The 14366-nt window shown below is 41.8% G+C and overlaps 1 protein-coding gene across 2 annotated transcripts; it reads left to right on the top strand.

Annotated features, from left to right (window-relative positions):
• Window positions 1–13935, top strand: ave (sterile alpha motif domain-containing protein aveugle). 2 transcript variants are annotated; one of them, XM_075873992.1, is made up of 6 exons: window positions 1–96; window positions 176–244; window positions 5343–5507; window positions 9628–9694; window positions 10866–10942; window positions 13824–13935. In XM_075873992.1, exons 2-6 carry the CDS (start codon window positions 217–219, stop codon window positions 13853–13855), a joined length of 369 nt encoding a protein of 122 aa, XP_075730107.1. In that variant the 5' UTR covers window positions 1–96; window positions 176–216; the 3' UTR covers window positions 13856–13935. The 2 variants fall into 2 exon arrangements, with proteins under 2 accessions (XP_075730107.1, XP_075730105.1); XM_075873990.1 differs by having other exon boundaries at window positions 5340–5507.
• Window positions 13936–14366: the final 431 nt, after the last annotated feature.

The raw sequence follows: 14366 nt of genomic DNA, 5'->3' as shown, positions 1-14366 counted from the left end.
CTACACCCGTCACAATAGCCTTGAGTGCTTTTTGTTTACAAGCTCGTCCAGTGTCCTCGGCCGCCTGTTGCTGTGCACTGTGCCGCAGGCTTCGAGGTAAGTGGGTCGAAATTTTAAGCACCATCATCAACAGTGCGTGTGCTGCCCATTGTGCTGAGGCTTGCCGTCTTTACAGCGAACGCCCTCATGGTCGAGTAACTTTGCCGGGTGGGAGCCATGGCCAAACATCGGCAGCCAGAGCCGAGTAAGTACGCGATCTTTGTTTCTCGTTGCGATCGAATAGTTGCAACTACACTCGGCTGGACAGAAGCCGTTGAACGAGAACGTCCGCACCCTGTTTTAGATGTCGAATTAGTTTATTCAATCTGATCAACCTGTTGTCATGTAGGTTTCGCAACGGATCACGCACACAGCGAGCGCGTCAACGCCATCGTAAAACTGTCATAGCCGGCATTCAGTTGCCATGCAGAAACGCTAGTGTTATTGGCGCGTGTGACACTTCTCGAGCAACGTCGATTACAGTGAACAGATTATCGGGCTAGCTTCACTAAAACTGTAGCCACTATATTCAAACGACTCGCGCGTGGTAGCGAAACTAGTAAAATCACTTTTGTGACAGGCGGCCCCATTTCAGTTCAGTGGCGGATCCAGAAGGGGGGGGGGGGGTGGCAGGGGCGATCGCCCCCCCCCCCCAAACCCTGTCAGCACCCCCCTCCTTCTCTTCAGTGCTTGCCGTTCATCTGCTATCCTCAATTAGGACAAATGAGCGGGAGCACTTTGAGCACACATTAACATTATTTATGCTCTGAGAGAGTTCTTAGAGTAGTAAAAACAAAAAATAATAACCACGCCCCCCATATAATGAGTGGCTGGATTTGCCCCTTTTTCAGTAGTCTGGGAAGAGAATTTCTCCTTTTATTGTGCCTTCTCTATAGTCTCGCTTTGCGTGAAGTTAATTTGTTTTGGAAAACGCAGCACTGGAGGTGTTTTACCACGACCCTGATGATCAGCAGTTGCCCAATATGGTGCTACAGTGCATCAGTACTTTATGTCATCTGCCATACAGTTCAGCTAACTGTTGAGTGTAAAGTTTCCTACTTGACGCAATATTCCAGCATTGTTCCAACTATGACGGTGCATTTAATGGCACTTTTTTTGCTTTGAAGCCATGGCAGCGTCAGTTTTAGACCCTGAACATAGTTCAGAGCACAGCAGTAACGTGTAAAGCACTTCAACAAGGCTGTGGCCAGAATACTCTCTTATGTTTTGAAGGAAAAGAGGAGGCAGGAAAGGTAATCAGAAAGACATCTGGTTGGCTACCCTACACTGGGTATTAAGGAAGGGGACAAGAAAGTTGAGATGGAAGAGAAGGGGAAGAAACAAAAAACTGCAGTGTGTAGAACTCCACCACAAGTCAGAGGCGTTCACACAAACCAGTCGTTCTCAAAAAGCACAAGAGGGCTTTGACTCCCTTGTAAGTTGTTGAGAGATGTGAACGGTGCTGTAATAGCACCTGCACAAAAAGTGACCTGTCATCCAGTCGCCGCAATGCATTGGCAAGTATTTGTCTCTCTGAGGCAAATCAAGGATAGTGACACAGAAGGCGTTTGATATTTTCGTCGGTGCCGCAAACATCGCATGCCGCACTGTCAGTCATTCCGGTGAATGAGGTATATGCTTTCGTGAAAGCAACCCCCAGCCAAAGGCGATAGAAAAGCAAAGCTTCACGTTAATGTAGGCCGGATGGAGGCTAGAAGGGTTAAGTTTGTGTAGTTTGGTGTGCCATATGTTTGGTGCGTTCCTTCAGTCAGTGCGAGACAGCTGGCCTGTTGACGAACCTGCTTCGCAGAATCCGTTCTTGAAAGCGGAATTGTAATACTGTTTGCTTCCTGATGTGACACACGAGCAGCATGACCTGCAGAATCATTCCCGCTGATACCACAGCGCCTAGGTAACCACTGATAGACGATATTGTGGCTTTTTTGTATTAAGAGGCGGTGAAGTTTCACGGTTTCATATGTCAACTGGTCGTGACATCCATGCCCGAGAACTGACCGCAGGTACTGCAATGCCGGGTTTGGGTCAGAAAACACACTCCATTTACTTATTCTTTCTTTAGAATTTATGAGTTCCAGTGCACTACGCAGAGCCGCAAGTTCTGCCGCCGTGGAACGTTGTTGCATGCAAAGTCTTAAAACGCAGAGTTACCACTTCTGATGGCATAACCAATGCTCCACCAGAACTAGACAATGTAGTCAAGCGATCCGTGTAGGTGAGCACGTGGTTACTGTAGTTCTGGTCCAGTAGGAATAGACATAATTATTTTAGGACATGTGTCCGTAGGTCTGGTCTCTGTATTCCGGGGATCATTAAGTAAATTCATGGCCGGCTCAAGCCCCAAGGAGAAAGCAGTGGGTTTGACGCACGTGCGTATGTCACCGTAAAGCATGAGCGGTGTTCGCAGGCTGTGGCACTGTATGTTGTGCGGGGCCTTTCAGCAGCCATAACATTAGTTATCTAAACTTTATACATTTCCCTTTGATGCATCTTTATACAAGCTTTTGTCAGAGGCACTGGCTATTTCCCAAGAAGTTACTCTAGAAAGTTCACGTTGTTGTACAGGGCACTGGAAAGACTAGCTTTTGCAAGTAAATGCCCTATTGACCTATTAAGGAAGCATGCGCAAAATCTAAAGAAAGTAGATGGTGCCCATCTTCTGTCCCACTGCCGAAAATCCACGTGTGAGCCGATATTTGAGAGGCCAAGATTCTAAATAGCAGCTGGAACAAATCAGCTTGTGAACTTTGGGAGGTGTACTATATAAAAAAGAGAGCAAGTAACTGTGTTATTGACACGTCTACGTGCTTGTACAAAAAGGACATTAGGCTTTTTCATATTGCACACCAATGGAAGTGATGTCGCCTTGATATGCACTCTCCATGTCTGTACATCTTGGTATATATATATATATATATATATATATATATATATATATATATATATATATATATATATATATATATATATATATATATATATATATATATATATATATATATAAGGGAAAGAGTTGTATACCTAAGGGCTCGTTTTTCCGTGTTTTGACAAAATATTAATGAGATCTAACAGACAGTAGTGCAAAGGAATGTACAGGGGAAATTATTAGAACCAATGAATGTAAATAAGAGGAAAGAAAAGTGGGTGAAAAAATGACCAGTCGTGAGCAGGAATCGAACCTACTACGACCTTAGAATAACGTGTTCGAGCATCAAACGCGTTATTCGAAGGTCGTAGGTTCGATTCCTGCTCACGGCTGGTTATTTTTTCACCCACTTTTCTTTCTTCTTATTTACATTCCACTGGGTCTAATAACTTCCCCTATACATTCCTTGGCATTACTGTCTGTTAAATCTCATTAATATTGTGTCAAAACACGGAAAAACAAGCCTTTAGGTATACACTTCTTTCCCTTATATATGTATATATATATATATATATATATATATATATATATATATATATATATATATATATATATATATATATATATATTTTTTTTTTTTTTTTCATTTCATTCTTTGCAATAAACCAGTTGTTACTAGCGCTAAAGTCACCATGCTACGTGATCGCCAACTTGCCCAACAACAAGTTCTTATGAAGTCTTTGTGTCTTGTTTTCAATCCTTTGTCACTCAGCAACGATCTTATGAATCTGATTCAGCTTTCTCAGAGGTAATCTTTTCTTCCCTTGTGTGCTGCATTGGCCTAAGAAGTGGCCAAGTGTTGGAATGTAATAAATCATGGCTCTGCTTTTAGCATCACAATGGCAAGGTTTTTACGTATATAATATACATTATTGCTTTCATTGCAAATGGGCTAAGGAAGTAGCACTTTAGGTAAAATGGTAAAATGTTATTTTTTACTGGTAAAAGCTTTACATGTCTCATTGAGTACAGTGATGTTTCGTACTACGCCGAAGAATTCCCATTCAGAGACATGACAATTTTCTATTTCTGGGATTTTTCCCTGCAAACGGTGTCCCAATTTCCAGCATAATTCTTTGCACAACAGTAATGATTTCCGCCCCCATGCACACACACACATACTATAATTACACGTGTTTGACATACTAATGACTTTTGCAGTCACGACTAGCCCCTCCACTGCCGCACAACGAAGGCATGGCTTTATTTATTTATATATACTGGTAGTACACTGCACATTGTGGGCTACAAGTCCAACACCAATAGCGAACTAGAAATCGCTCCTTGTAAATATCAGAAACAAACATCAAGGGCTATGCTTGCGTGGTGCATGCGCCAGAACTGATTACAGCAGATGAAAGTGCACTGTGACCGCTAGTTATCCAATGTCATAGAAGAATTTAACCAATCCTGAAATTTCCTGTAACATCATGAAAATTGCCTTTGCCTTAACATCACAGGCGAAAATTCCCTAAAAAAGGAAAAGTTCCCAGCATGGAACATCACTGATTAAATAAAGAAATTTCAAGATTTGACGAGACATTAAGACGTAGCCATCCACACAAATGGTGGAATAAAAAAACTAGGTAAAAGATGTTGGTCGAAATTCACGTGAAACTCAAGTGCATATATGACAGCCTGTTAGTACCAAACGTCTAATGATCTAAACATAGCATAAAAATTTCAATAACTTCACTCATCCTGAAAATTTGTCATGTCATATTGTTACCCGATGCCACGTGATAATGTCATGACATCACATCATAGCTTGGTCAAAGGCGAGTTAATCGCGGAGGTGGTACGAAATAATGTTAGTTGTAGCAAGCTTTTGGGAGAGGAGAGAGTACAATCTTCTAAGAAATAAAAAAATCGCCTTCAACAAGTCGGTCTTAGATTAATTCATGAGGGAGCGTGGGAGTTTTTCAGAGTAAACTCACTCATAATGCCCCATATGTCAAGCCCTTGTATTGGCAAACTGACATGTTGGCTATACCCAAATTCAGTGTCTATTTTGTTACAGCACTTCACTGTTGTAATAGATGTGCCACAATCATTGAAAGGACACCTAAGTAGAACAAGACAGCTTAGTGTGGCAGTATTTTGTCACACTATTCTTTTTAATTTTCTTACCATTCATGTGTAACAATCGGGCTATTTCAGTGATAATGTTGGTAACATTCCACAGGAACATCCGACAAAGCGTGAAAACAGAAATAACTGAAATGGAACTGCTACATTGTGTGTCACCCTGTAGGGCAGTTGAGTCCAGTGGATCATAGTATCGGGATTGGCAAAGCATCTAATGATGTGACTGCGTCTCGCATTATGCTGATTTTCAACTCGTTTGCCTCTCCAGCAGCGCCACCCTCACCGGCAACGGCTGACAAGGAGGCACAGCGCAAGCGCGCCCGACCACTGCCAGTCTTCTTCTGGGAGACCGTACACGTTATGAAATGGATGAAGCGTGTTTGCATCAACCATTACACCTCGTACTCAACACTTTTCCTCGATCATGAAATCACAGGTGCGATTCGTTTTTTTTATCATTGTTTCTGCTTTGTTTCACATTCTGAAAGTAATAAATTACAGACGAATTAATGTGATAAGTTATCATATTATATCAAGAATCCCATTTTCTTAGTGTTATCGAGCAAGGTGTTGGGAGCAATAAACGTTATAAATTTCCAGATCGAAGGTGTACAGAACATTCTCTTCATGGATTTTGGCAGTGCAGTGCAGTGTTAGCAAGTCATCTCTACATGCACAGACATATTGCTTATTGTGCCTTGGAGCAGTGTGATGTGCTCAGCCACTATTAACTATTACACCTCACTTTTTAGCCCAAAAAAGGACAAGGACAAAAAGTGATGTGGATGCAGTGCTAATACAGTGTGCACACTTCAGTTAGTGGTTATGCAAGCATAATTGCTTAAATCACTAAACATTTAGCGTTGTCGTAACCATTTTGAACCGAGTCATTTTAGCCTGCTTTCTTCTCATGTAATATTAACTGAGTTGCGAAGAAGTGAAGCATGGTAATGGTCATAAAGTCTTGTAATAGGAATTATCAACTTCAAAAGATAAATATATAAATAAATAAATAAAATTTTATGCATATATGTGGTTAACTTGTTTTGCAAGATTGGGCAGTTTGGTTGTTATGTTTTGTTGCAGTTGGTAGCAAGATCCATCTGTCTCCAATTTGTTAATTCCTGACATAACTTAATTTCGTGGAGGTCTCATTGGCATCAGAATTGGGGCACACAAGCTTCTGTGCGGACCTCCTTGTTGCTTGTTAAAAACAAAGGCCTCTTTTAGAAAAGCATCGGTAGCAGCGTCTGTGCTGTATATAACTAAGTACAGTAAATGTGTAGCTAACGAGGCTGTGACTGATGCTTTGATTTAATAGGACAAACCATAAAGCACAGCAGCAATGCAACAGTTGTGTCAAACTATGCTGAGGCATAAAATTCACTGAAGCTTGATACATTTGGGTTAAAAGTGCATAATTTGATCTGATATTTCTTTACAGCGTTGTTACGTTCTCCAAGACAAAACGATATGACAGATGCTTGAGATTTGATTTTCACTCTCATGCAACTGCGGTGTAGTTTTGAGAGAGGACCAAGGTGCTTCTTGGGCTTTTTTTTTTAAAGAAAAGTCTCTAAAAAAGTTCGATGTGTTATACAGAGAACTTCATTAGATCAAGCTGATAGTGATGCATGAGTAAATCGTAGTTGTTGCCATTTGATAATTTGGGAATGCACATCGGACGCGTTATTCAAAAGTCGCAGGTTTGGATCATGCTAGTGGCAAGTCATCTTTTCGTAAACTTTTTCTTCACATTTGCATTACAATCACTTCTGATAACACCGCCTATATGTACTTCTCTTGGCATCATTGTCTGCAAGTTCTCATTATTGTTGCGTCTGACAAAGGAGACCAAGCCCATAAATTTACACTCCTTCCCTGCGCTGTCGTAGTATCAACTGTAAACGCATCACATTTGAAACATACTCCATTAATTTTTTATAACTCTCAGCTGCTAGAGAATTTTCACAAACACCTCACTAAAATCAGTGATTATTTACTTGTGCTCATTCAATTCAATTATAAACTCAGTATTTCTTGTGCAAGCAATTGACCTATCTATGTTTGTATAATTAGGTCGAGGGGCTCAAACACGTGGGCTGGAGACCTCTCGCCTGCAGCCCGTTGCTCACACATGGCTGTGTTCATCCCATATATATATTTTTTGATGTTCTCAATAAGTATGTGCGTGAGTTACACAAACATGACTGTCCTAATATGTCGTTTTTGCGAGGCCACCATGTATTCAAACTTGACCGTAAAGCAGAAACTGCACCTCAGAATGCACGTCCAGCTTTAGTCATTTTGGAGATCAATATCAATATGTTGTTGGAATCCTTGCTCCGAATGTTCTTCAGAAATGACCTGTATTGATAACGCTTGCTGACAGTGTGCCCAAACTATCCCTCCCCACCCCCCAACACACACATATGCCTATCGTAAAAACCGGAATATAGGTCGACCCCCCAAAACTTGAATCTCTGAAAAGGAAATTTAAAAAAATCGCCAAGTATTCCAGCGCACCATTACTTTGGTAAATACGTGACACAACCAGCTACACTGTAGTGACATTTCTTTTTTTTTTTGGACAATAATCTTACGTAGTTAAATCCCAGAGTGCATCATCCTTCGTTCCACCCAATGCGTTACTGATGCACCATTCGCGGAAAGACGGAAGTATGCCGCTTCATGTGCAAAGGCCTTTCCGCTTTATATATTGGCGCATCTACAATGGTGGTCCTTTGAATTGCACCCTCGTGAGCCCAGAGTTGCACCCTATCTCGAGAGATTTCATGCGGTTGCATTCCGCTGTTACGAGTAGGGGCCTTGCACGCAGTTGCCTGATGAATTCGGCGAGTAGCATTTGCAGTTTGGGGTGCACTGCAGTCCGTCCACGACACAATGTTTTTTTTGGGGGGGTTGCTGCAGGATGTGATGTGCTGCTTTTGGGCTCCTCCAGTATCGGACCCTTTTCTCTGATGCACCGAATTTCCCTTGTGCCGCCTGGTTGCTGTGCGCTTCGACATACTCGATAGCTTTTTTTTAAAGGGCCCGTAAACAACTTCCGATATTTTTATAACGTTTAAGTAAACACGCACGTCGTGTGGAAAATGTCGCGATCAACGGTTTTACACGTGGCAGCGCTACGAGCAGCCGGCACCTCACAAATTTCAAGAAACAATTCCTTTTTCTTTTCGGCCTTTCATGCCTCCGCGTCATGCGCCGTCCCAATATCTCTGAGGCGCCGATCCAAATATCGTGTGATTGGTCAAGCAAGAGCCTACGACTTCCAATCAGTCTGCAAGCAGCTGTCTACTCTGCTTGTTGTCCACACTGCCACTCACGAATCAGCTGCGGTGGTTGTCTGGCATGGCATGTCCCTGTACGGTTCCGTCATGTTGGCGATCCTTTAAAAGTGTGCACGCAACGCAGGGTTTATACCAGCACGATTCGTGTAGGCATGGCAGCCGCAGTTCGCCAACAAGCACGCAGCTACAATGCAACTACCGGAGTCAACCAACGGAGTCGCGAAAACCGGAAGTAGACAATGTAAAAGATCGTTGGTGCAAACTTGAAAGAAGACGAAAGAAGAAACATGGAAAAGCGAAACTGTGTTCCGTCGCTGTCATTGTATGATAATGAATTTGCTTTTTTATCTGATAGGCTGTGTTTATAGTTGTTTGAACTTTTTGTGTGGTTGTACGCATGTGTGAGGGTTTCAGAACATGAACTTCAGTTTAATAAAAGTCGGTTGCGAGTGTGCATTTTTTCCATGTCTCTTGTTTCATCTTCTTTCAAGTTTGTGCCAACGATGTTTTACACTGTTACACACCAGCTAGCCCGACAGCATACATTACTGAAGTAGACGGTGTTTAAAGCAGTGTGTCAGTGATGACGTATGCCACACGAGATTGGGAGGAGCATTGAAGGGGCGCTCGGCAAGAGGGCAAAATGGCTTTGGGATAGGATATCATTTAGGGCAGCACAGGAAAGAGTGAAAGGAGGGATCGTCGTGGTTTTCATAATCAAGCGCGTTTAACTCCTCTATTACGGCACCGTTTCGAAAAATTCTCACGTCTCCGTGTTCGTTGTTCACTCGTGCGCGATTTTCCCGCAACAACTGATTTTTGACCTCTGGGTGGTTTACGGGCCCTTTAAAGCCTATCGTAAACTGCTGTCGACTACCACTTTGAAGGAAATAGAAAACAGCTGACTGACAGCAGATAACTGAGGCAAAATGGTGTTGCTAGAACACTGTAGGCCTTGCCTAGCCTTGCCCAACAGCACCGCTGCTGATGCTCTCGATGGCAATGGAGGATTTCGACTTCGGCTGCCCATTAATGCGAGGCTTCCGCAGTTTTTTCTGCCAATTACCGGTTATAACATGAGAATGAACTTTTCGTTGCGTTTTTCTTTAGTTTGACCTATATTCCAGTTTTCACGGTACATTCATTCCTGTCCTGGTCCTGATGGAACTAAATTGTGTGACTGAAGTCCACTGGCTGAAATGAGTTTGACATCCCTGTATTAGACTGTTCATTCTTGCATTGTAGGTCGATCGCTGGTGCGACTGAATGATGTCAGCTTGGAAAAGATGGGTATCAAGGATGCAAACCACCGGTAAGCACTCTCTATCTGCATTTGTTTTCGTACTGCATCCCTGCTGATAAGCACTCTATATCTTGTTCTTTAGTGAGGCTGAGGTGCACGTGTGCCTCTGGTGTTCTTAGCGTCAAAGTTAGCTGATTTATTTTGTGCAGTTTTGAAATTCCTATTCACTGAGCTATGTCCTTTAATCCAATTCCTTGAAGCAGCAAGTCGATCCTCACTTTTAAGTGCCAGTTTAGATAATATCCTGTTTAGCGAAAATGAAGGAAAGGGTAGTGATGTTGATCTACTAGATTCACTAATGCTGATGTCACCATAGATCAATATTTTATGGCATGCCATCACTGGAAGAATGTCAACAGACTGTAATAAATTTGAAAACTCCGTAATGCGGTTTATGACCAGACCAAAAGGGCAAAAAAAAAAATCAACCAGGCTTTTTTATTATTTTTCTGAGAATGTTTCACTTGAACTGTTAAAAAATTTTTTTATATTACTCGCTACCTCTTGGAAGTGTGTTTTGAATACGTTTTAAAATTTGGGGTCTGTAAATATCTTGAAGAGTAAAGGTCTTATGAATTGAGGATAATCTGTTTGAATCAGATATTCACGCACCACTACTTGGTAGTGGCTATGCAAGAAGAAATATTGCGTCTACTTTAGAGTTTCATGTTTTAGGGAAGGTTTGCTTTTATTAGTAACCTGTGTAAATGTAATTCCTATGGACACTGTCTGTGTTGCTGTGCCGAGGCAGGAAGGATCTATAATCTACAAGTCCTAAAGGGATGGTAAAAGAATGTCAATATGTTTGTTGCTTTCATCATGGTTTTGAGATCATATAGTATTTTTTAGGGTTTAATCCCCTAAATATGAAACAGCTTTCATCTCACTTTCGCTAGTGCTACAGTAGCTGCAGTATGACTCGGTGATCAAGTGCTTTGCCATGAAATATCGGATCAGAAAGCATTTAGTTTTTTTTTAAATTGATGGTATGCTTTAAATTTTTTTAAAGAATGATCATTTTTGCCCTTTTCTAGGCCGGAAGAGAAGCATGTAAGATTGTAAAAGTATGATTTGCCAATTTATAATTGCTCATGGTACCAATGTAAGGGCTTATGAGGAGGAAAAAAAATCACTGTCCCTATCCTACTTCAAATGTTTTCACCCTGTTCTTTTCTTTTAGGGATGAGTTGTATAGGGAAATCCTGAAGCTCAAGCTTAAAAGCAACATTTTAGAGATGAGAGACCTGGAAAGCAAAGGTAAAGCAATGTAATTGTGTTTTTTTTCTTTTCTTTTTGAAATGCACTTACCGTAATTCTTCTTTTGGCTTGACATTAGCTTTGTTACAAGTCCACTAGAAGATGCATTGGTTTCATTACGGGTACTTATTATTTCGCTAACTGGACTCCATCACTGCAGCTGCTAAGGAAAATGCTGATAGCACTGCTCGGTTGTCTGTTTGTTGCTGCTGCTGCATCAAGCACGTCACCTTGGTTCCACCCGTATCATTTGATTTCATTTATTACACTTAAGGTAATAACCGCGGAGCCGAACCAGCTAGCTAGTTGTGATGGCATCAGGCTCTAAAACTTTCAAAATGGCCGCTTGTGCATCACCACTGGAGCCATGGTGCGAAGTGGCTGTGGGAATGTCACGGTAACTTGCGTGAGCACTTGATGAGAAGCTCGTACCGCCTTGTGACGTCAGGGTATAGTGCGACCCAAAACTAGATTTCAAAAATGCACTGTAGTTATTGCTTTTTCAGGGTGCACTCATTTGGCAGTGCATTTCCTAGGCTCTTTGAGGGTGGCCTTTGATTTGACGCAAAAAAAAGCAACTGAAAAATTTTGTATCATTACCACTTTGAAGGCCAGAAGGCATTACATAAGGGTTGTTATACAGAAAATTTTAAAGCAGTACAATAAATGTACTTGGGGACAAATCACACAAACAAATAAACAAAAAACAACTATAGTATTTGGTACTATAAGAAGAACTTAACAACTAGCTTGGGTAGGTGCCTATTGACAGGAATTCTGCGATTAGCCAGTCATGAGTTCGCATGACTCCTACCATTTCCGAAATTTGCAGTGCTTGCTGTGCAATTTTTTACACAAAAAGGAAGTGCATCAACATGAGAGGTTCACCACGTAAGGACAAATTTAAACTGCATTCATTCCAGTAACGCTGAACAACTTGAGCATGTGTCTGGCTGCTCATCGCATACCTGCCAGATCTCTCGGATTTTGACAATATCTTACATTGGTACGGTTGGTTGGCTGGAAGATCTTACAGAAAACAAAGTTTGTGTGTGGTATTTTGGCGAATTGACAAAAATCTAACTCCATTTAGTCTATGTATTTTGGAGGACTATCGCACTATGGCATCATAATTTAAACGAATTAGGAGGCATTGATGTGAACGTGCAGTAATATCTCAATTGTACAAATTTTTGGAAGTTTTAAGTTTTATGGCCGAAATTCGGATGTTCTGAACACAATGGCACGTCGTTGAGTGACATGAACTTGCTCAAAGCTTCAGAAGGACGTTTGTGGCCACTCTTGACGCGATCTTGTATGACGACAAAACTGACAAAACTCTGAAAGTAAGCATGCACGATCAATGCTCATCGAGTTAGAGCAACGCTGCTTTCCGCAAATGCTGCCGAAAAAACCATGACAGATGCAATCACAGATAGCAACAGGCGACTTAGTTTCGAAGGCATGTGCACGGCTAATGCTTTCATATACTGTGGTTGAAAAACCAGTTTTGCTAGTTTCTTTATTACACATAGTTTCGGGTGATAAAGATATTTTTGATTCACTTGAGACTTGTACATATCACCAAGATTCTGCTGTAGTTGGGGCACCCTACCTGCGTTGTTTATGAGGGATTATAAGACTGCAAAGCCAATATTTATGTTTATGCCTACAGGGCTCTTCGAATACCCCCCCCCCCCTCTCCGCCACCTTTTCCCAGATTTTTTTTTTCTCGTCATTTTTTTTTGTCTGCCATGCTGGATCCGTGGTTGGGGTGCTCAGTCGCTGACTCGAAGCCAGTGGGTTCGATCGTGGCCCTGGCAGTTGCACTTCGATTAAGGGGAAGTGGTTGAGGCCCGTGTACTGTGCAGTGTCAGTGTATGTTAAAGAACACCAGATGGTTTAAATTTCCGGAGTCCTCTACTATAGCATCGCTCATAATCATATTGTGGTTTTGGGATGTAAAACCTCATAGTTGAAATGAATGTTTTTTTTGTGTGTGTGTGAATAAAAAAAAGAAGGTGCGACTCTTCAATTTCAACAACCCCAGCATGCTTCGTATCATAGTATTCAGATTTTGAAAGCTTGTGAAATTAAGGGGAAGTTGCTTGCGTGATAAAGATTCTTTATAATTTTTTTTTAAACTCCTTGACACCAGGTATAAAATGCCAGCCAACAGAGAAAAAACAGTCTAGGAAACATGTCAATAAGATTCTAAAGGAGCACTGACACAAAAATTTCGCACTGTATTTTTTTTTGCAATACGTAGTTTATGACCCACTTATCACGGCTGGAACCTTGTTTGCGTGAGTGCACCACGGTTATTAATTTAGAGACATTTTTAGAGCGCCAGGTCTTAGTTTCGGTTTCAAGGAGCACCGAGCTAGGCAGAAGCAGTTCCTGGGACAAGGTAAACACCGCTTGCCTCATGACCACACAAAACTGCAATGTGGGGACTGAATGCAAGAGTGTGCGCGGGTGTGCACGAGCGGGCGCTGCATTGACAGCCAGCGCATACAAAGCCGCAAGCACTGAGGAGGAAATCGCAGGTGGCGCAAGCACAAGGTCGTTCCAGCAGCCAGCCAACACGAACTCGTGATGTAGGCTTGTTTATATTGCTCCTGCATTGATGTCAGCGTGGCGAGGGGCTCCGCAATTCGCTCAGTTGCGTGGCATGTACCTACTTTAAAATTTATTTTTGATATGTTCTAGGTTATATCTGTCCTTGATATCTCGTGGATGTTGTGTATGTCCCCACATAAACCTATCTCACTTTTGAAATTTTGTGTCAGTGCTCCTTTAAGTTGCTTTGTGCCTTAACATTATACAATGGTACTTGAACGCACGTGAAAATGAAATATTTTGGGTTGCTTTTTTTCAGGAACCGAGTTCTCTACTGTGGGAATGAGCTGAAGCTGCATTTTGAAGACGCAACACAAAACCACATTCTGGAAATACACTCAGGTTCATTATAAATGCTACTTTCTAAAGACTGGGTGTGGTTTCACTGTCATACATAGGTTATTTAACTTGCATGTGGCAATTATACATAGCTACATTGTGAGCATGGTTATCTTCAGATAAATTGTTGCACTACACCAGGGCCAGCGAGGTCCTTGAAAAGAATGGCAGGTACATAGCATTTAGCCATAAAAACTTGTTGTCTAACGCGCAACAAAAAGGGACAAGGAGCCCACACACTCGCTTGCAGGCACTTAGTGTCAACTTTTTTTGATAGTGCCGTGGAGCTACGGAACGGAATCAAATGCCTGCTATCGTGCCAAAAAGACAGTACTCAAGTTACTGATAATTTTCTCATTTGTCTTGCTGAAATAAATGCTGTGTTACGATGAGACTCAAGCACTTGCTAAAAGTCGTGGGTAAAATACACTTATTGTTGAGGTGGCGAGAATTCTTTCCGTTT

The sequence above is a fragment of the Rhipicephalus microplus genome, chromosome 9 (genome assembly GCF_043290135.1).
Source record: "Rhipicephalus microplus isolate Deutch F79 chromosome 9, USDA_Rmic, whole genome shotgun sequence".
In the NCBI taxonomy this organism is placed as follows: domain Eukaryota; kingdom Metazoa; phylum Arthropoda; class Arachnida; order Ixodida; family Ixodidae; genus Rhipicephalus; species Rhipicephalus microplus.
Note: the sequence above shows the minus strand (reverse complement) of the source record. Positions and strands in the feature narration are given on the sequence as shown.